The 22,756-nt window shown below is 42.2% G+C and overlaps 1 protein-coding gene across 1 annotated transcript in view; it reads left to right on the top strand.

The window, feature by feature from the left end:
* Window positions 1-22,756, top strand: part of GTF3C1 (general transcription factor IIIC subunit 1) — a 128,577-nt gene that overhangs the window by 103,975 nt on the left and 1,846 nt on the right. Inside the window, exons 29-36 of the mRNA XM_072598050.1 lie at window positions 400-493; window positions 9,097-9,269; window positions 12,440-12,721; window positions 14,096-14,352; window positions 15,362-15,645; window positions 17,861-18,455; window positions 21,290-21,332; window positions 21,597-21,789. Of these exons, the coding sequence (XP_072454151.1) occupies window positions 400-493; window positions 9,097-9,269; window positions 12,440-12,721; window positions 14,096-14,352; window positions 15,362-15,645; window positions 17,861-18,455; window positions 21,290-21,332; window positions 21,597-21,789 (1,921 nt within the window). The remainder of the gene's footprint in view (window positions 1-399; window positions 494-9,096; window positions 9,270-12,439; window positions 12,722-14,095; window positions 14,353-15,361; window positions 15,646-17,860; window positions 18,456-21,289; window positions 21,333-21,596; window positions 21,790-22,756) is intronic.

Genomic DNA, 22,756 nt, shown 5'->3' with positions numbered 1-22,756 from the left:
TCAGGGTGGGCTAGGAAAAAGAAACCTCTTAGAACTGTTATCACATGATTTCTCCATAGGAAGACTGCGTTGTGTCTACTTTTCTTTTAATTCTGAAAACTAGTATCCGTTTTAGATTTTAAATTGTGTGCCTTAAAAAAAATCATTTCTTTTTAGAGTAAAAACTATCTTAAATTATGTTTTAATATAATCACTACATTAGTTGATTTTACGTGTGTGATAAGGCAGCATTATCTTCCACCCTGCTCTGATTGACAGCTTTAAAACATTTCTGTCTGCCAAGGACAACCAGCTAAGGAGATTTAATGCCAGGAAGTATTTTGTTCTGGTTTGAACATCTGTTATCTTGTGAGGGTTTCCATGGTTTGACGTTCTTGTCACCTGCCTGTTCTGTTTCAGTGTGGATGATATTCATTTTCTGGTACTGCAGAACCTAATCCAGAGTACTTTGGCCCTCTCGGATAATCAGATGAAGTTATGTCAGTCATTTCAGGTAGGTGTCAGATTGGTGTTTCCTCCTTATGCACGGGATTTGCTGATGATTCCATACGTAGCAGAGGAAGGTGCCATTTGCGGTGCTCCTGTCTTTATCAGTTTCTAGCCCATGGAATCTGAGAGGAGGCAGAGTCCGTGCAGGCAGGCAGTCTGCACTTCAGCAGAGAGAGGGATAGCAGCAACCTTGAGGACAGGAAACTGGGCAAAAGGAGGGAGATGGGGAGATGTCAACATTGTCAGCCAGTTCAGGGAGTTCTTTGGCTTGCTCTCGCTCTCGCTCTTGCTTTCTCTCTCTCTCTCTCTCTCCCTCTCTCTCCTTCCCCCTCAATCTCTCTCTGTATACATGCATGCACACATACACATATATGTATATGTGTGTATAGACATAGACATGTATATACGTTAGTGCCCCAAACTCTTGTGCGTTAGTGATTATCACATGTTGAAAATACGATGTCCTGGGGCCTTGAAGTCTGCTCTTCCTGGGAGTTTAAAAGGCCTCTTGTTTATCTTTTTGATACCCAAATGAAAAAAAGGAAGGGGAAATTAAAGCACAGAAGTGTTTAATGGAAACTTACTAGTCCTAGCTCTTAAGAGATTTTACTGCCTTTCTTTAAAAAAAATAGTTATTATCTAAATAGAAACCTGCTTTCAGGGAAAGTAGAAGATTTGGAGAGGCCAGTGCCTCCAAATTCATTCCCTTCTTGTATCCCAGGAGAGCCACGGTCCACCCTTTTGTCCTCGTATAGATCCTTGCTCTTTTTTTTTTTGGAAATCAATACCCTTTCTTCCACGGGCCTTCTCTTACCCTATTCCTCTGACAAATAGCACAGTAGCATTTTCTCTCTTCTCTCATTCCATCTGAAGCAGTTACTAGCCCTTTAGAGATTTTCTAAAAGACTTTTTACAAATGGCATCTTAGTGTAGTGGTGGGAAAAACATTGAATTCAGACAGCCTAGGTTTAAGTCCTTCCTCTACTACTTTCTCATCTATCAAATGAAAGACTTAGACTGAATCCTCTTTAGAGCCCCTTCCAGCTCCAAATCCCCTTTGAACCATAGGGAAACAATAAAAATAATACATTTAAGGAGTTACTGCATTTTGAAAGTCATAGGATTTGGAGCTGGAAGGACCTTAAGGAATTTTCTGGTTTAACCCCCTTGTTTTACAGGTGAGGAAACTGAGACTTGGAGAAGCAAAGCAACTTGCCCAAAATCACCCAGGTAGTAAGTTACAGACCCAGGTCCTTTATTCTGTGCTGCACTCAAGTTCTCTCTGGGATACACTGGAGTATACATCATCTCATTTAGCTCCTCTCCTGTTGCTTTGTCTCTCAGCTTCTTAAACTGTTTATCCTAAAGGCTTGTATTCCTGAGCCAACCCCTCTTCCTTCAAGAAGACCTACTTTCCACATGTCATAATACTTCTTGTCAATATTGTAGGTTCAGACAAAGGTAGCCTTAGGTGCTAGGACTCTCTTTGTCCTAATAGTAATCACCATGATAATAATATATGTGGCTTTTCTTACAACAGCCCTTTGAAATAAAGACAGTGATTGATATGTGATCTCATCCATGTGGCTTTCATCCACTTCTTTCTGCTGATGTAATCACCACTGTCAGTCAAGCCCCCATCCCCTCCCACCTGCACTATTATAATAGCCTTCTAATTAGTCTGCCTGTCTGTAGTCTCCCCCTTCTCTAATAAGCCATCCACCACATAAATTAGTAACATTGTTTTATATATATATATGTTATAACATAATTATATAACATTGTATGACATGTATAACATTAATATAAGACCAAAGCATAGGTCTGACTGTGTCCATCCCCATCCTGCTCTCTGCTCTAACCTTTCCAAGTCTTCAAAGTTGATTGGAGGGCACATGATGTCCTTCTTGCTAAATGCTGTTTATAACCCTAGATGAAGTTGCTCATCCCGGGAATGACTCTGGGGTGACTCTGTGACTCCAGGAATCCCAAGCAGAGGATCTCTTCACCATGCATAGATACCAGTAGAACAGACTGTTCATCAGTTACCCATCCCTCTCACTGTTGGAGCACCCCTCCTTCTTTAATGGCTACGCCTCTCTCTGCTGGCGTCTTTTATAAAACTCTCTTCTCCTGAGCATTTCTTCATGAGTAATAGGTTGTAGCCTGTTCACATCCATCATTGTTTTTCAGGTGGCTTTGGGTGCACCTTAACTTTCTCTGTCCATCTACGGTGTCTCTCTGAGATACATAGCTTGATAGACTAGCTCTCAGGGTACATAGGGAACTTATTACATCTATCTCCTAAAGGAAGAAACTGAGGGGACCCCAAAGAGGTGGATCAATTTGCCCAAAATCATATAGCAAGTAAGTGGTGGAGCAGAATTTGGTTCCAGGTGTTCTCACTCCGGCCCAATGCTTTGTCCCTCACATCATGCTTCCTCTTATATACAGAAAGTCATCTCATGTGACCCTGTGACATGATTCCCTTTGTCTTTGGTTTTTGCATTGAAAGTCAGTGCTTCTTAGTATCACTATATGCATACAAACTACTTTGATTAGGGGAAAGGACAAGGACTTAATTTGGTGGGGAAAGAGTTTATTTTTAAAACAAAAATTTTGTTTTCTTTTCTTTTAAAGCTAGCATGAACACTCTTAGTATTCTCAGGTATTAGAGGGGAAATTTTCATTACTTTGGCCACAAGAGGGAGCCCAGCAGAAATAGCAGGAAAATGGTTGCATTCCCAATACTATTGTGGCTCATTCCAAGGCCATTCACTCATCAGACATTTGTTAGTTACCTACTGTTTGCAGAGCACTGTGCTAGGCGCTGAAGGAGGTTCAAAGCTGAGAAACACCAGCTGTCCCTGCCCTCAGGGAATTTACATGTAGAGGATAAAATGAGAGGGAAAAAAAAACAACCATAAATCTCCACAGATCTGACTAAAATTCACCATGAAATCTAAAAAGTAAAAGATGTTTTTTTGGGGGGTAAGGCCATCAGAAGGATTGAGGGTAGAGGGTCATGGAAGAATTTCTTGAAGGAGGTAGAATTTTAATTGGATTTTAGTAGAAAAACTGGGGTTTGAACGGAGAAGTAACATATAGTCTGCTTCCATCTGAATTCTATCAACATGCCTGGGATCTCTGAAAATTCAAGTTTATTAGCTGTGTATGTTGTCTTCTTTTGTGAGTCAGCATATTTTCCTCCACATGAGATACTTCCTTAAATGCCCTGATGTGCTTTGGAGATTACATATTCTAGCATTCCAGAGAGGTAGCAGTAAGCCCTGCTGTCTGAGGCAGCATGGTATAATGAAAACAGTACTGAACCAGGGTCAGGAGACCATTCCTGAGTCCTGAATTACTGTTTGCTCCCTGTGTGGCTCCCTTTGGGGAGCTAGAGCAGCACTGGTCCACAGAGTCATTCTTCACCCTCTTGGGAGGAATCCCGAGAGCCCTCTAGTCCAGTAGAGGAAGTATTTAAGTGCCTACTGTAGACAAGGCACTAGCGAAACCTAAGGCATTGTGAAAACCAGTCCTTGACCTCAAAGAGCATATAGTGTCAGGCCCCAAGTAAGATAGAAAGAAGAATTTGGAGCTCATAAACCAATATAAGAATTCTAGGCACTTGACGTTTGACCTGTCCAACGACAGCATGTTTACAAAGACTACTTATCGGATGCCTTTTTTTGTCTTCAGAGGAAGAAAGCAGCCACCCAAAGCTGGAACATGTCATCCTTCCCTCCCCATCAACTCTATGCCAAATCAAGCCTTTTTTTACCTCCACAGGATCTCTTGTATCCACTTCTGTCTGCTGCTGCAGTCACTACCCTAAGTCAGACCTTCATCACCTATCACCTCCACTGCGTACTAGTAGTCTCCTATAGGCCTGCTTGTCTCTAGTCTCCCTGTACACTAATATATCCCCCATACAGATTTATAGAGTCAAAGCACAGAGTTGACCATTTCAAGTCCCTGCTCCGAAACCTGTAATAGTGGCAAACTGTTGTGGCATCTTCGTAGAATTTTAGAAATGGAAGGGAAGTTGTCATCATTGTCATCTTCTGATCCAGAAGATGCCCTCTCCAGAGTTATCAGTGATCTCTTAGTTTCCAAATCCAGTGATCTTTTCTCTGTTCTCATTCTCTTTGAACTCTCTGCAGTCTTTGACACCACTGATAACTCTCCAACTTGAGTCTCTCTTGTCTCTAGGTTTTTGGGACACCAGCCTTTCCTGGTTTTCCATCTACCTATCTGCTCACTCTTGCTCTGTCTCCTTTGCTGGATCCTTATTCAGATCCTACCCTCCAGTCATAGGTGTCCCTTAGAGTTCTGTCCTGGGTCCTCTTTTCTTTTCCCTCCATTTTTGGCAGTCATTTGGTGATCTCATCCACTCCCATGGAATTAATTACCATCCCCAGCTGATGATTCTCAATTTCCCTTTCCTGGCCCAATCACTCTGCTGACCTCTAGTCTCTCATCTCCAACTGGCTTTCAGACATCTCAAACTGGATGTCCAGTACATACATTATTTTCAACATATCCAAAACTGAACTCATCTTTCTTCCTAAACTCTCCTCTCTATTACTGTGGAAGGCAACAACCATCCTCCTAGTCTCTCAGGAGTTGTCTTCCTTCCTGTCTGTCACCACCACCACCACCCCCAATAAATAAGCTGTTGCTAAACCCTGTATATTTCACCTCTGCAACATCTCTCAAATATACCCCCCTCACTCCTCTGACACTGCCATCACTCTGGTGCAGACCCTCGTTACCTCATGCTTGGGCCATTGCACTAGCCTATGCTGCTGGGTCTGCTTGCCTCAAATCTCTCCCCACTCCACCCCATCCTCCATTTAGCCACTGAAATAATTTTCCTAAAGCACAGGCGACTCTGACCATGTCACTACACTACTCAGCAAACTCCAGTAACTCCCTGCCATCTCTGGCATCAAATATGAAATACTCTGTTTGGCATTCAAAGCTCTCCATAACCTATCTCTCTCTCACCTTTTCAGTCTTCTTAGACGTTGCTCCCTACCATGGAGTCTTTGATCAGTGCCACTGATCTCCTGGTTGTTCCACCAACAAGATCCTTTATCTCTCAGCTCCAGTCATTTTCTCAGGCCGTCTCCTTGCCTGAAACGCTCTTCCGAACTACTGACCTCCCAGCTTCCTTTAAATTCCAACCAAAATCCCATCTTCTGCAGGAAGCTTCCCTAGTCCCTGTTAATTCCAGTGCCTTCCCTCTCTTAATCATTTCCTATATAGCTTACTTTCTGTGTATTTGTTCGCATGTTGTCTCCCCCAAGAGATCGGGAGCTCCTTTTTTTTTGTAACCCCAGAGGTCATCACATCATAGCTCATAGTAGGTGTTTAACAATTAATCCAACCCCCATATTTTTTAGAGGAAGTCACTGGGGCCCAACAGGGTAAAGAAATGACTTCAAGGTCCCATACCTTATACCTGGCAGCTAAAGGAAATCCATGTCTTTTGACTTGTAGTCTAGTGACCTTTCTGTTCCACCACAATGCCCTGGGAGAGGTCATACTCTATTGGTCTGTGCTCTGAGTAGATATCATCTACAATATTGGGTCCAGTGTTGGGGTACCACATTTTAAAAGTGAAATCAGTGAACTGGAACATAACCAGAGGAGGGTAGCTAGGATGATGAGAGGTCTGGAAACTATCATATGAAGAAAAATTGGACCGAAGGAAATGGAATAAGAGAAATCTAATATTTAAAGAGCCTACCTGTGAGAATATGTTAACTGCTTTTTCCTAGAGGACAGAAATATAGAATCAATTAAAGAATTTTGTCTCAGCATGAGAAGAAGCTTGATAGCAATTAACATTGTACAGAATTGGAATGAGTTGGCATGGGAGGTAGTGAGTTCTTATTTATTTTTGTGGACGTCTCCTCTACTAATAAATTCACTAACTTTCCCCTAAACCCATTCCTCTTCCCAACTTCCCTGTTTCTGTCAAGGTTACTACTTACATCGTTCTAATCACCCAGGTTCTTCACATTGGTATTATCCTACTCACCATCTTCCGGTATCCAGTTAGTTTCCAAACCTTGCCATTTCTACCTCTGCCATCTCTCATATCTGTCTCTCCTCTCTAGCCTCTCTGCCCACGCTAGTTTAGACCTTTCACCTGGAATATAGCATTTGTCAACTTATTGCTTGCCATTCCTCAAGTATCTACCCTTTTCAATACACCCTACACAAACTAATTGTCAAAGTGATTTTCCTAAAGTATAAGTTTGATTATGTCACTCAAAAAATTTTATTGGCTCCCCTGTGCCTTTAGGATCAAATATAGGCTTGTGTTTGGCTTGTAAAATCCTTCCTACCTTTCCTGCTTTTATATATTAGTCTTTTTCTCACACTCTGTGGTTCAGCTAGACTGGCCATCTTGATGTTCTCACAGATAATAATTCCATCTCCTCTCTCCCCATCTTTGCACTGGCTGTTCTGATATCTGGAATATACTCACCTCTCCTCTCTTCTGCCTCTTATGTAATTCCTTGTTTCTTTTAAAACTGCTCAACTCTGCTCTCTACCTAAAGCCTTTCATGATTCCTTCACCTTCCACCAAACTGAACTTGTGTTTATTTTGTGCATGCCAGTTTATGAACCTGTTGTCTCCCCAATGGAGTGTAAGCTCCTTGAGGACAGGGGTTGTTTCATTTTTGTCTTTTATTGCCCATATGTATTACAGTGCCAGACATGTAGTAAATGATGCTGGTTGATTCTTAAAATAGAGGTTAAATGAGCACTTGTTGAAGACACTGCAAACAGTATTCATTATTTGGTCATGGTTGGACCAAGGAACTTTTCCAGCTCTGTTAGTGATTATGTAACTGGATGATGAATCTTGTGACACACACACACACACACACACACACACACACGCATGCATGCATGCACACACACACAGACACGCTTGCATGCACAGACACACAGACACACACACACACACACACATACACCCCTCTTTGATGGCAAGGAGTTGTTAGGAAAATAGAAGATAGGCATTCTACAACTATATTTCTTATGGAGAAACCTAAAAACCCAAAGGTCTTTAATCACAGGGTAAACCCCACCCTCTTTAATCATTACTCCAGGACTGAATGATTAAAGGCCTCTGTCAGACTGTGTTAATCATAAGCTCTTGCTTTATGGAAAACTTTAGCAGAAAGAAGAGAAAGATCAAAGTAGGATGAGCAGGTCTCAATCCAGCAATCCACATCCCTGTAATTATCCTTACCAGAAATCCTGCATTCATAGCCTAGGCCTCACAGTAGCATTTATATTTTGAAGTTGGGAAAGGATATCAAGTCAGCTACTCCATAGGTGACCACATGCAACCCACAGTACTCCTGAGACCTGAACTACTTTAAAAAATGTAATTGGAAAATATGTAACAAAATGAGTAAAAATAAAATAAAAGATAAACTCCTTACAGTTTAAAACTGTCTATTTACGGCCCACAAGAATTTTTATGTCTAGGTCGGTGGCCCTGTTTGAGCTTGACCCCATTGATCTAATCTATTCCCTATCTAATACAGAAATCATGACTACAGATTCCCTGCTACAAATGATCGTTGAGCCTTTGTTCAGAGACCTGCAGTGACAGAAAGCTTCCAGCAGTCACCTATTCCATTGCTAAGAGAGTACTAATTAATACAAAGCTTTTCCTCAGGTTGAACCAAAATCTGTCATCTTATAACTTTTATCCATTGATCCTAGTTCTGGCTTATATGGTCAAATGAAAAATGTCTAATCCCTCTTCCATGTGACAGCCCTTCTAGTGTTTGAAAACAGTAGTTGTGTCCCTACTAAGTCTTATCCTTCTCATATGTGTTAAATAACAGTGATGAAAACAGCATATCCTTTCTGACACTCTTGTAGGAGATATTGGTATGTTGGACGGGACAAGTTTTCTTCTACTCTTTCCTCACTGTGTGACCTTAAGACAAATCACTTGACCTCTGTGCCTGATTTATCTTCTAGATCTAGCATTCTCTTGCTCTTTGACCCTTCTGTCAAGTAGAGGTTTATCAAGTAAAGACCAGAACAAGGTCTTGTGCATGAGGAGTCAATAAATTTTTATAGACTGCTTTTTAGAAGTAGTACTATGTTCCATTGTCCTTTTGTTTTTTTTTCTCAAACTCTGCCCCAGTTGGCTTCCAAGTTCCATGATAAACTTCACCAGCAGTTGGATCCTCAGTAGGACAGACAACTTGGTTGGTGTTTGATGTATAAACAAGTAGTGGGGCAGCCATCTCCCTCCTCCTCTCTGCATAGAACCTCTCAATATCTGAGAGGAAGTTTGCCTTTGAATCACCTGTTAGGGTCAAAATGTCACTTCTCTGGAAATCAGAGGGAAGGGGTGCTGATCAATGATACTTAATTTCCTTAGTCCAGAGTTAGTGACCTATTCTTCCTCTTAAATCACTCGACTCTTTGGACTTTTGTCCCTGAAGATGAGCTCAGTGAGGTCACCTCATTATGCCTTATGGTCAGTGGAAGGGACTGATCCTGTGACCGTTGTAACATTAGCCTCCACAGTCCCATGCCTGTGCTTTGTTACAGACTTTCCGCCTCTACCGAGAGTACAAGGACCACATACTTGTGAAGGCCTTTGTAGAATGTCAGAAGAGAAGTCTTGTGAACCGTCGTCGTGTGAACCACACCCTGGGGCCCAAAAAGAGCCGTGCCCTTCCCTTCGTGCCCATGTCTTACCAGTTGTCACAGACCTACTATAGGTGAGTGCCCACACATCTATCAGAATCCAGGGGAGGGAGGCTTAATATTTTATATTTTTCCAATTACATGTAAAAACAGTTTTTAATGTTCATTTTTTTAAAATTTTGAGTTCCAAATTATCTTCCTCTTTCCCTCCCCTACTCCCTCATTGAGAAGGCAAGCGATTTGATATAGGTTACATGTGTTGTTAATCATGTTGTGAAACAGACTCCCCCCTAAAAAGAAAGGAAAAAGAAAAGTTTTTAAAAGTATGCTTTAATCTTCATTCAGACTCCATCAGTTCTTTCTCTGGAGGTGGATAGCATTTGTCAACATAAGTCCTTCAGAATTGTCTTAGTCCATTGTATTGCTAAGAATAGCTAATTCATTCACAGCTGACTATTGTACAATATTGCTGTTACTGTGTACAGTGTTCTGGTTCTGCTCATTTCATTTTGCATCAGTTCATGTAAGTCATTTCAGGTTTTTTCTGAAAGCATCAGGCTCATCATTTCTTATAATGCAATAGTGTTCAATTACCATCACGTACCACGACTTGTTCAACCATTCCCCAATTGATGGGCATCTCTTCAATTTCCAATTCTTTGTCACCACAAAAAGAGTTACTATAAATATTTTTGTACACGTAGATTTTGAGCAGATGAGGCACAAGTATGATCATATCACTTGTTAGTTCTGTAGAAGATGGAATGGAAGGAGGGTCAAGCAAAGAGACCAGTTGGGAAATGATTACTATAGTCCAGAGGTAATCCTCAACTAGGATAGGTACTTGATGAATGAAGAAAACAAGATATATGCAAGTAAAATTGATTAGACTTGTTAACTCATTGGCTGTTAGGAATAAAAAGTAAGCCTTGATGAGATTTGATCCTGGATGATTGGATGAGTGATGGTGCCCTCAACAGAAATAAGGAAGTGTGAAGAAGAAATAGATTGGAAGATTATGAACCCTGTTTCGGACACATCGCATTTGAGATGTGTGTGAGACATTGAGGGAGAGTTGGAGATAAGAGATTGAAGTTCAAGACAGAGATTAGGACTGGATATATAGAGGAGTGAGTCATATGAGTTCTGATGATAATTTGAATCTGTGGGAAAAGATGAAATCACCCAGTGTAGAGAATTTAGAGATAAAGAAGAAGAGGTCCCCAGATCAGAGCCTTGGGGGATGTCCACACTTAGGGGACAGGACATGGATGATTATCCCACTAAGAAGACAAGAAGAACATTCAGAAGGGGAAGGGGAAGAACTAGGAAAACACCAATCATGAAAGCTAAGGATACAGAATGTCAGGTAGGTTGAGGACTGAGAAAAGAAGTCAGAGGTCTTTGGTCACCTTGAAGAGAGCAGTAGTAAATGGTGGTCTCCAAAACCAGATTTGTAAAGGGTTAGGAAGTGAGTAGGAAGAGAGGAAGTGGAAGCACCAAGTATAGATAACTCTTAGTTTGGCTTAGAAAAGGACAAAGACATAAGATAATAACTTGAGGAAATGACAAGATCCAATGAAGATTTTTTTTTTTTAAAGATTAATGAGTCCTGGGGATGTTTGTAGGCACCTGGGAAGGAGCCAAACATGAAAGGGGAGATACTTGAGGAAGTAACTTCTCAGAAGAGATGGGAAAAGATGAAAAGAAGGGCAACAAGTAGAGGGGTGACCCTTGGCAAGGAGAAGAGCTGCCTCTTCCACAGATACTGGAGCAAAGGGGGACAAGATGAAGAGATTTTAAAGTGTGGAGTTAGGGGAAAGCAGAGGGCTCGTGGTGGATGGTTGTGTTTTTCTCAATAAGATAGGTGGTGAGTCCCTCAACTAAGGAGCAAGATGAGTAAGGTGAGTGGATGGTATGGGAGGCTTGGGAAGAGTTTCAGATGGCCACTGCGAGGAATATGAGTCAGAGAAGAATTAAAGTATTATCACCTATAACCATGACGGCTTAGCTAAGATTAAATAGCAAATTGAAGTAGGGTTCAGTTCCATAATAATGTTTTGTCCAGGCATTCAGAATCATAGATTTAGAGTCAAAAGAATCCTTAGAAGTGATCGAATCTCACCTATTCATTTTGTAGATGCAGAAAATAAGGACAAGACCAGTTAAGTGACTGCTCTCTCCAGAGTTACCAGTGATCTCTTAATTACCCAATCTAATGGCCTGATCTTAGTGCTCCTTGACCTCTCTGTAACCTTTGATTCACTATCTCTCACCATCTTTCTCCCCCCATCCAATCAGTTGTTAAGTCCTATGGATTCTGCCTTGGCAATCATTCTTGTGTAAGACCCTTTCTCTTCTCTTGCCACTGCCTCTACCCTGGTGCAGGCCCTTCTCCCCTCACCTGTGCACTATTGGAGTGGCCTTCTGGTGGGTCTCCCTGCCTCAACTCTCTTTCCATTCTAGTCCATCCTCCACTCAGCTATCAGATTGATTTACCTAAAGCACAGATCTGACCACATCACCCTCCCCCAATTCAGTATCACCTCCAGAATAAAATATAAAATCCTCTTTTTGGCTTCATAACCTGGCCCCTTCCTACCTTTCCTGTCTTCTTATTCTTTACTCCAGTTTACATACTTTATGATTAAGTAATTCCATTCCTAGCTAAAATCTCACTTTCTTGAAGAAACTTTTCCCAATCCCCCTTAATGTTAGTGCCTCCCCCTAGTTTGTCTCTGATTTATCAAGTGTGGGAGGGTGTAGAGGTTTGGGTACATGCCCACATACACCCCTACACACACACACACGCACGGTTTGTACATAGTTGTTTGCATATTGTCTCTCCTATTAGGCTGTGAATTCCCTGAGAACAGGGACCGTTTTTATCTTTCTCTGTATCCCCAGGGCTTAGCACATGTAGCAGGCACTTAGTTGGTGCATAATAAATTCTTGTTGACTTTTTGCTCCAAATCACACAGATGTTAGGTAGCAGAGGCAGTATTCAGACCAGACTTGATTCCAAATCCTTGATTCATTTAACCTTCTTAAAATTACACTTTTAGAGAAGGACAAGGACTTGAGTATGTAAAGAAAATTTATAAAGGAAGACTTTCATCTCTGTATAAATTTGGGATTTGTTTTAATTTAAAAACCAAAATAAGTTTTTTTCCTATCAGCTGTATACTGAAGCTCTTCTCTTGCTTGTTTCTTCCCCCCCCCCCCCCCTCCCCTCCAATACTAGAATTTTTACATGGCGATTCCCCAGTACAGTCTGTACAGAATCTTTCCAGTTCTTTGAGAAGGTCAAGGCTGTTGGCCAATCAGACCAACCAGATAGTTTCTCCTTCAAGGAACCAGAAAGTACCATGACTGATATGGTGGCATTTTCTCTGGATGGTCCTGGAGGCCACTGTGTAGCCATCCTCAGCCTTTTCTCTCTGGGCCTTCTTGCGGTGGATGTACGAATCCCTGAGCAGATCGTGGTGGTGGACAGCTCCATGGTTGAGAATGAAGTCATGAAGAGGTAAGGCCGGCGGCTGCCTGTACAGAGCCTCCCTTGAGCCAGAGGAAAATGTCATCAGCAGCAATGCTGTAGTTGTGGCGGTGGTGTGGGTCTTCACCTTTCTGTAATCCTTCACATTTCACAAAGTGATTTTCTCACCTTTTTCTTAGATGGAGGTACTAAGTCTGATTGGCCACATTTAAAAGTGGAAAAGAACTAAAGCTCAACAAAATCCTTTTTCCAGGGGTACATCACTACTAAGCGTTAGCTCCAGGATTTGAACAGAGATCTACTGCCTCCAAGTTCAGAGCTATTTCTATGATAGAATGTAGCATGTGTTAGGGCCTGAAAGGGCCTTAATGATCATCTGTCTAATACAACTCTGCTCAGGAAGCTGAGGGCCTGTGAAGAGTCCTCAGTCACACCACAATCAGTGGCAGAATCTTATTGGACAACATATATCATGTTTACATGTTTTAATAGATTTATTTATAGACAAAACTTTTTAAAAAGGAGAAACAGAAATGGAGGATCATAAGAGGGACCTAGGTGACAAAAATCAAAGTTAAATTCTGATGATAAAAATATTTAAATTCAATGCTTTCATTAAATACCTACTATTCAATTCCATGAGTTATCAAGGGCATAATGTTTACCTACAAAGCGGTGTGCTAGGCACTGGGAGGAGATACAAAGATTAAATAAGACATGATTTTTGTCCTCATGGAGCTTACTCTCATGGAGAATGTGTATATGTGTATCAAATTACAAATTTGAACACATGAAATGCTTAAGACAGATACAAAGTGACTGTCTAGATAAAAGAAAAGGAAGATCATTCTTACCTGGGAAAATCAGGGAAGGCTTTTTGGAGGAAGTAGCATTTAAGTGGGTCTCAAACAGTGCCACATAATCAGAGGCGGAGATATAGGAAGGCCATGAATATAGGGGCCAGTGAGCCATCTGGTCTAGAGAAGTAGTATGACATGAGACTGGGTGGCACCAGATTGGGCTGTTACTAAATGTCATGCTAAGGAGTGTGGTCATTATTCTCTAAGCAGTAAGGAACCATGGAATGGTTTTTTTAAAAAACAAAACATGATATGTAATGCAATCCGTGTGTTAGGAAGATAAATTTAGCAAATGTGTATAAGATTGGAGTTAGAGGAAGAGGTTAAAAACTATTGCAGCAGTTTAGGCAAATGGTAATCAGGACTACTACCTAGACATCCCCTCAGCCATCAAAAATCTAAGTGTCACCGATGGCTTCTACCTTCAAGAAGTTTACATCCTAAAAGAGACAGAATAAGTAAACCCTTCTCTTACGGTTTGTTTTGAGTCTTCTCTTGAAAGGAAGCATTTTATTTGGATAAGTACAATTTTTTTTCCTTTTAGCTTGGCAAAGGATGGCAGCTTGGAAGACGACGATGAAGAGGAGGAAGAAGTAGATGAAGGCACTGCGGCCAAACGCAGGATTGAAGTGAAACCCCACCAGGCTTCCCACACCAACTACTTACTGATGCGGGGCTACTACGCCCCGGGCATTGTCAACACTAGGAACCTCAACCCCAACGACAACATTGTGGTGAATTCTTGCCAGATGAAAATGAAGCTTCGGCATACACCCCTGCCCACGCACCTCAGCACCCTCGGTAAATGCCTCCTTCCCAGAAATTTGTGGAAACGGCCACAGCCTGTAGCTTGATCCTGTCATTCCTGAGCAGGCATACCTCTTGCACAGAAACTACAGGTGCCCCAGACTCAAGGCAGAAGCCAGGAGTCCTGGGTGGCAGGTTGTACACTTAGCCAGCCAGACAAAGCAGTATCTGGCCAGAGACATAAAGTGCTGTGGGAGTCACTTATTGGCCTGCCCCAATTCATTTCTAGCCGTAGGTGCTTTTTCCCCTGTGAAGAGAAATGACAGATGACTTACAGGATTTATTTTTCTCTTATACCCTGAAATCATCCTCCTCAGACCTCAGAACTTCATTCTTTTGCCTTTGAAAACCTCCTAGAAGGCCAGCTTTGATGAATTGCGTGCAGTCAGCACTTAAATGTTTGAACAATGAATAAAATGAAGAATACATCTAACTGCATCAAGGAAAATCATTGTTGTCTGAGGACTGCCTAAGTGCAACAGACCCTGTTGCTAGACTGGATACAAAAGCCAATAAGACTGGCTTAGTGTCTTCCCGCAGAACTTACAGGCTAGTTGGGAAGATGAGATAGAAACACGTGAACAACAGGGGGCTTTAAGATTTTGTTCAGTGTTAATCATGAATGGCAGAGCAGTACGTAATCAATCGACAAATAGATTATACAGACAGTGATTGCTTTAGGAGGTCAGAGGAGGGGAAAATCACCACTCCACACTGGGCTGGGCTGGACTGGACTGAGAGATTTTTAACAAAGAAAATGGATATTAGTTAGATCTGAGAATTAAAGCATGCATAGGATTTGGGTAGGCACAGATCAGAAAGGAGAACATGCCAGGAAAGGCAAGAAAAATTGTGAGGAAGAAAGATAACAAGGATTATTCAGGTGCTGGTAAGTAAACTAGTTTAGAGAAGAAGGTTTAGGAAGCTTTCCACCTTTTGTCTTGTGATAGTTTGTAAAAAATCTCCAACCTATCCATGGTGATAGAGTTTGTTCTCTTTTCAGTGACGTCTATAATGGATCAGACAACAGTTGGGGTCACCTGCCTCCCTGATGCCTTTACCAGATTGATAAATACCCAGGAAAATTCCTGCAGCCTAGATGATCTTGTCCAACAACTGAAGAGTAATGGGTATAAGCCTGCAGATGTGTCTGCTGCTTTGGAGATCCAGAGTACCATTGCAGCTGCTTCCCATTTTGGGATAGACAAGGTGGAACTGAGCACCCAGTTCTCCGGCTTAGAGAAGCTAGACAGTGAGCGAACAAGGACCCTTGCAGAGTATATCCAGGTTAGTTGGGCATCAGTTTTCATTATCAGTTTTATTGTAAACTGGCCACTGCCTATATAGAAAAAAGTTCTTTGAAATGTATTAACTGAATAACAGCTGACATTTTTGTAGCACTTTTCACAATGCTTCTCTTACAGCAGCTTGTGAAAGAGATAGTTCAAGGATGATTGGCAACCTGTCTGTTTCACAGATGAGCACAGGGTGGAGACCTGAAGATGGTAACGTGCTCACAGTGACTAAAGTTGGAGGGCTTACCATTCTAGTACATCCTGAAGTGCAGGGGACATTTGGACAATTTTTGAATTTATTCAAGGGACAAAGCTAAGGCCTTGTGTAAAGGGGGGACTTCTCTAGGACCTGCCTCTGATTTTCCCAGATTCACAGCCAAGAATAGTCTTTAAAAGAATTGCTTAACGAGTGATCATTTTTGCAGATAAAAATCACTCTTTCATATTGCTCCCTGGTACAGAGCCGAGGCTTCAGAAAGTAAGAAGTCATAATCACATACATGAGGCCCTGTTCTGTATACTGCAGCAGTTTTGCATCTGAGGCATTCTGGACTGGTGATCTGGGTTAAATCATTTAACCTCTTCGTACCATAAGCAGTTCTAGAAAACTGTATGTTATAGACAAGTTGCAAATCCATTGTACAAGTGGACTCAGTGGTCTAGACCATTTCAAAAATGGGTTTAGATTTTCTCCTGGACTGATCAGGGCTAAGCATATTGCATGTACGTTGGAAGAAAAGGAAGTGTTCTGGTGACTGCTGTTTATGCTTGGCATTAGAAAATATAAAACCATTTTGTTCTCTTACGATCTTATGATCATCTGCTCTCTTCTGTGTATCCTGTATGTATAATTTTTTAAGGCCTCTAGAGACCCAGGAATTTCAACTTTATCTCCAGCAAAAGATCTGAAATTCTAAGTGAACAGCTTAGATTAATTTTGTATGACCTGCTGTCACTACTGGTCCTGAAATTTGAAGCAGGGCATAGAGTGTGACTGGGTGGTGAACTTCCCTGTCTTAGTCACCAATCCATATTGAAGAAGACCCAAGAGACTGCAGGAAGCCTTTTTTTCCCAGGTAGGATTCTAATTAGATGTAGAGAGAATAATTTCTTCCAGTCCCTTTGTTGTAAAGATAAGGAAACTGAGACTCTGCGAGCTTAATTGTCCAAAGTCATACAGCTAACTAGTAACAGCTTGCACTACAATCTGATTTCCAGTTCCAGTCAGCTCCTTCTTTCCCTCCCACTGCAGCCAACTCAAAATGGCTGAGGAGAACCAGACACAAATACCCTCAGCCCCAAGCCTTCCTGTAGGGGTAGTGCCCACATGCCTCCTATGAGGCCCCATGATACTTGCTACATACTTGAGAAGCAGTGAACTGTTGGGCCAGAAGCTAAGAAAGTGGATCCTGCCTTTATCACCCACTGGCTACCTCTCCAAACTATGTATATTGATAGGAATAGATTCTACATTCTTCTCTAGCAATCCCAGTCTCTGACAACTAGTGACTTAAAAGTCCTTGTGATTCAATAGAACTTCTAGAGATGTGATCACGTTCCCCCCTGCTGCCTCTAGATGGGCAAATAGACTGATTCCTGTTGCTACAATTTAGAATAAATGTGTCTAGGACCTAAAGAACTTAAGATGGCTGAGCCTGTCCTTCCCTTCTGGTCTGGTGTTAATGGAAGTGTATGTTTGTGGATCACATTGTGTTAGTTATAAACAGCTGCTGGGATTCTCTTAACCAGGGAAGAAATATTCACCTCCTCAAGGGAAGAGTCACTAAATTCTCAAAACAAATTTAAATTCACTTTCACTTTTGAAAATAAATATGTCTGGACCTTGAGGTTGGGGGCAAGGGGTGCTAAGGAGAGAGATGGGGAACAGGGTACTGGTGTTGAAGAATCAGACATGATAATTTTTTCAGAGTTGAGTCACCACCCTCCCTAGCTTATGGTAAGCAGGTAGGACCAACTAAGAAGTGGCAGGGTGGAGCTAACTCTAGGTATTGAAATGAAATACCTTAGTTTCTCTCTTCCCAAAGCAGGGGATGAAAAGGGTATCCTTTAACCTTCCAGCTACTGGTCTCCTTACGGCCTAGTCAGCCCAGCAAAGTTATTCTCTCTCATTTCCACATACTGTCAAGGAGGAGATACAGAAAACAGTCAACAAATATTTATTAAGAGGGCCTTTCTGCTTTTCCTAGGACCTCTTAGCTCTGCACCAAGTATTGGAAGTTGGAGGCAACACTGTGCGCCTGGTGGCAATGATCTTTGCCCAGCCCTGGCTGTTACACTCAGTGCGCTTGAAGAACAAGGAGGAAGAAACTGATGTGCAGACAGAGGATGTTCACCAGCCTAGGCAGAAGCCTCAGCTGACCACCCAGGACGAGCTCTCCAAAGAGAAGAGTTTCCTTGAGGAAACTGAACTGGGTCCTCGGGAGGCCAAGAGGAAGGCACTGCACAGCAGCCATGTGGGCTCTGACCCCACCCATGAGGGCACAGAAGATGATTTGGAAGGAATGAACGAGCCTCCCACAAAGAAGGCTGTTCTGAAGGATATCCGTCTAGAGCATTGCCCCAATCCAGAGGAAGAGAAAGAAGCTCTCCTAGCAGATGGAGGAACAAGAACCCTAGAAAGTCTGGCACCCACAGCTCAGTTAGAATCAAGTGGAAGTGACCCCCCCATAAGGGTATTAGAGACTGAAGGCAATCAGGCAAATACCTGTGACCTGGAAATCCCAGACAAAGAGCAGCTTGGAAATCAGCGCCAGGCCCCAGAGGCCTATGAGGACCCAAAAGGTATGGCAGCAGCTTAAGCACCCTTTGAGCTGACGTTGACACCATATCATTCATTTTCACCAGATTATTAATTTACCACTGTAGGCCAGCTCTTAGCACTTGGGTTTAAGGTGGGAGAAAATTTCAGATTTTCTTGTTCATATATCACTTTATATTCAACTTGACAGCTTTCAAAGGACTTTCATGTGTATTATCTCACTACAACCAAAAAAATAACTGAAAGGGAAACTGAGGCTCAGAAAAGTTAAGTGACTTGCCTAAGGTCATGAAGCTAATAATTGTCAGGGATAGGACTTTTTCTGATAAGCTGTCCAGTGCTCTTTCTCCTATGACATACCTAAAATCTTAGTAAATTTGAGGGATGTTAGAGGGGCTCTAATCCAAATTCTTACCTTACCTACTGTATCTACAACCTCCCAGACAGAGAGTCATCATCCAGGCTCTGCTTAAACACTTTTAGGCAGTTCACCCTGTTCTTACACAACTAGACTGCTGTGTGAGGGAGTTACCCTGAAACTCCCAGAAATGAGAACTGGCCTGGCCCTGCTCATCCCTTAAGCATGGGGTCTGAACTGTGTTGCCTTAGTGACCATGGACAGAGAAGTGAGTGAGGCCAGGGAGGATGAAGGGCATCCTGCCCTCTGTGAGGTGGCCGTACTGCCACTCTCTGTGGCTGATGAACCTGCGGAAGGAGTTCTGACCTTGCTGTCGGAAAGCTTGGCCTGCTATTCAGCTCAGCTCTGCCATAGGTCACTCAGCTAACCCTGCTGAGCCCCAGTGGCCTCCTGTGTGAAACAGGTGATACACAGACCACCAGCAGTGGCAGCCACATTGGTATGTCTAAGGAGAAAGCTGTGAAATGTGAGCAGAGGCCAGAGCACAATGTCAGATGGTGCAATTTAGCAGGAACTGACTCTTGAAGATCAGAGAGAGAGTGAAAGGCCGGCAGGGTGTGATGTGTGCTGGCTTCCTCTTCCTTCCTTGCTGTGCTTCAGGAGTTACACTGACACATATGACCTTGGGAGAGTCGCCCCATCACCCCAAGCCATGGTTTCCTCATCTGTAAAGTGGGAGTACTTACACTACCACTGCCTCTCTGAATTGTTGGGAAGCTCAAATTTGATAATTTGTAGAAAGTACAATACAAATGTCAACTCTTACTGTTATTGTTACCTCACCTTAGGCCCACTTAGTTTTTCCAGAAACTTTTACCAAAAATATTCTCTAGCTTCATTTTCTTTTGTCCAAAATGACAACAGGGACTGGTTTCCATTTTTTTTTTAAGTGTGTAGGATCTCAAAGCTATCCTCCTGTTGGAAGAAAACCATGTAGTATAAAAAATGACAGTTGGGGGACAGCTTTTTCTGGCTTCCTGAGTTAATATACCTTCCCACTAGGATTCAGGGACATTGGTTTCTTATGCCCCTCTTGGGTTCTGTTCGCAAACAGTTTACTGACCACAGATATTCTGTCCACTAACCAGATGATCAGCTATAGGGTTAGCACTTCAAGAATCCTCCTAAAAAGATAAAAGTGCTTTGTGTGACTCAGGTGAAACAACAAATTTCTTCACAGCAAAGTAAACTTTTTCTCCAAACTTACAGCCTGGTAGAAAGCCAAATGTTTTAAAAATGGCAAATGACAGATAGAAAATAAAATCTTATAAAAATGCAGGCAGCTAGAGATGGTACTAACAAAGAATGGTGCAGGTGGAAAGTACTTATTGGAGTAATTGGGGAGAAGGAGGCAATAATAAAAATGTCAATGGGAAGTACTTCTGGGTCATTTATTAAGAGATGATAAGAAAAAGAGGTGAGTCTAACTCTGGGTTAAGTTTACCTGAGCCTCCCAGATAATCAAGCTTTGATTGTACTTAACTGTGCCTCCATACCTGCTGGTATGACATTTTGACAGCAGTCAGTAAGAAGGTGAACTCTGGCAAAGTGACTTCTGGTTGATTGGTTTGTTTTTCCTTTTATCTGAAGGCTTCATCATGGTAGCTCACCTTTCTGTAGCACTTTAAAGTTTACAAAGCACTTTGCCCACAGCAAGCCTATAAAGTAGCTGGTGGTGATAGTGTCATCCCTCCTGTAGGGATAGAGCTTGAGTAATCTAAGGTTCTGAAGGTAAATGACTTGCCCATGATGGGTTCCTAGGCTGTATCAGGTGAGATTTAAACTCGTATCTTTCTATTCCAAGTCCAGTGCTCTTTCCATAGTGCTATTTGGGAGCCAGTATAATTCCTAACTAGTTCCCACCTATGATGATTAGCAGCCTGGTATAGCTGAAGGAGCATGGGACCAATCAACCAACAGGTATTTATTAAACACCTACCATGTGGTAGGCATACAAAGGACCCTTGCAGCTCTTTAAACCCAAGTTCTGGTTACCAGAAGTGTTAGAATAACAAAACTTAGTTATTAAGTCGCATGTTATATTCATAAAAATCCCAAGGCATATTATTGCGTGTCTGTCTGAATCCCTTCCCTGAGAGGCCAACACCCTTTGAGGCAATGCCTCTTTCTGCCAGAACATATTTGTTAAGTGTTATCACCTGTTCCTCCTTCCTCCATTTATAACCTATCCTTCCTTTCCTATTATATGTTTGTTGACCTAAGAATGTCTTCTTTGGATTGTCAGTCTTTATGAACTTCATGGAAATATTACTTAGATCCATATTCCTGGTAATGAGCACTAAGTCCAGTTTTCTACAAGCGTTGGCTTCAGGCAGCTCCCAGATGCCAGTCATCCCAGAGACTGGTTCAAAAGGAATGATTCTTGTTCTTGTGAAAAGGCATATATGTAATGTTCTCTTTCTCTTGTTTTTCTAACAGAAAATCTTGGAGCAGGCAGCCTCTCCCAAGCAAACCGGGAAAAGTGAGTAGGGCTAAATGGTTGTTTTTTCACTTAGGTTTCATTAATGATTTTTGTATTTCAAACTAAGGTGGTTTTCAATATACCATGTCTACCAACATAGAAATTCCCTTATAACAAAGGAAAACAAGTAAGCAGAACTGACATAGCAAGACTAAGCACATACAGCCGTTCCCCTCTGTTTTTCTACTCATCCTCAGATGTTGACTCACCAGTAGCATTAATGCCAGGTATAAGCACTAAATCTGTCCTCTGTTTCTCCAACAGGGAATGTGAGAATGTCTGCTTCGTTGGCAGGCCCTGGCGCATTGTAGATGGCCATCTAAATAAGCCAGTTTGTAAGGGGATGATGGAAGCTGTCCTCTACCACATCATGACCAAACCCGGCATCCCAGAGAACACCCTGCTGCAGCACTACCAAGGAGTCCTGCAGCCCATTGCCGTGTTGGAAATTCTCCAGGTATGGACACAGGTGTAGAAAAAGATACTTGTTTCTCCAGAGCACAAGTGATCAAGACTCAGTTTTAGGTTTAGTTGTGCTTTGGAAAACAGAGACAGAGAGACAAAGAATTCTCTGAGTTTTAAATGGACCTTAGCCATCGGGGTCTCCCATCTCACAAGTAGGAGAATGTGGATAATTCAGTGCAGACCATCAACTGTGCTAGGGAAAAAAATTCCAAGTACATTTCCTTCTGACATGAGCACAGACTTACTTCATAGGCTACTAGAACTGAGAGATTCAAGGATTCCCTATCCTGGTCAGTTAATGAGCAAGCATTTAATAAGGGCCTACTTTTGGGCAGTCATTATGCTGGTAACTGGGGACACACACACAAAAACAGTTCAAAAAATCCCCAAACCCAGGTCCCTGCTCTCAAAGGGCTCATTGTCTGTTGGAGGAGAAAACATGCAAATAGCTATGTACATACAAGATACATATCATCTAAATAGGATGTTGTCTCAGAGGGAAGGTGCTAGTCGTGGCAGGAACTGGGCTAGACCTTCCACTTGGCAGAAGGTGGCACGTGACTTGATTCTGCTAAAGGAGGGCAGAGGGGAGAAGTGAGACGAGGGAGTATCCCAGGCACAGCACTTATTTGATACATGAAAGACCTAAGGCCCAGACACTTTGAATGCATTCCCCAAAGCTACATATCTAGGAAGTGGGGGACTTACACTAGGACTTGAATTCTTAGCTCTAGGTTGGATGCTCTTTCCCACTGTGCCATGAACATCAAATTTATTTATGAAAGAAGTTCTCTTTGCACAGGTATTAAACTTAAAAAGAAAAGCAGTCTAGAGAGAGGCTGCATGATGACCAGCATTCAGTCCCAAATAGAGGGTCTGTGGGACAGCATGGCCAAGAAGTGCACAGGATGAAAGGCTCAGACCAATGGTGAGGCACACCAATCTGTCTAAAAGACAAA

The sequence above is a fragment of the Notamacropus eugenii genome, chromosome 1 (assembly GCF_028372415.1).
Source record: "Notamacropus eugenii isolate mMacEug1 chromosome 1, mMacEug1.pri_v2, whole genome shotgun sequence".
Classification (NCBI taxonomy): Eukaryota; Metazoa; Chordata; class Mammalia; order Diprotodontia; family Macropodidae; genus Notamacropus; species Notamacropus eugenii.
This window is presented reverse-complemented; position numbering and strand designations above follow the sequence as displayed.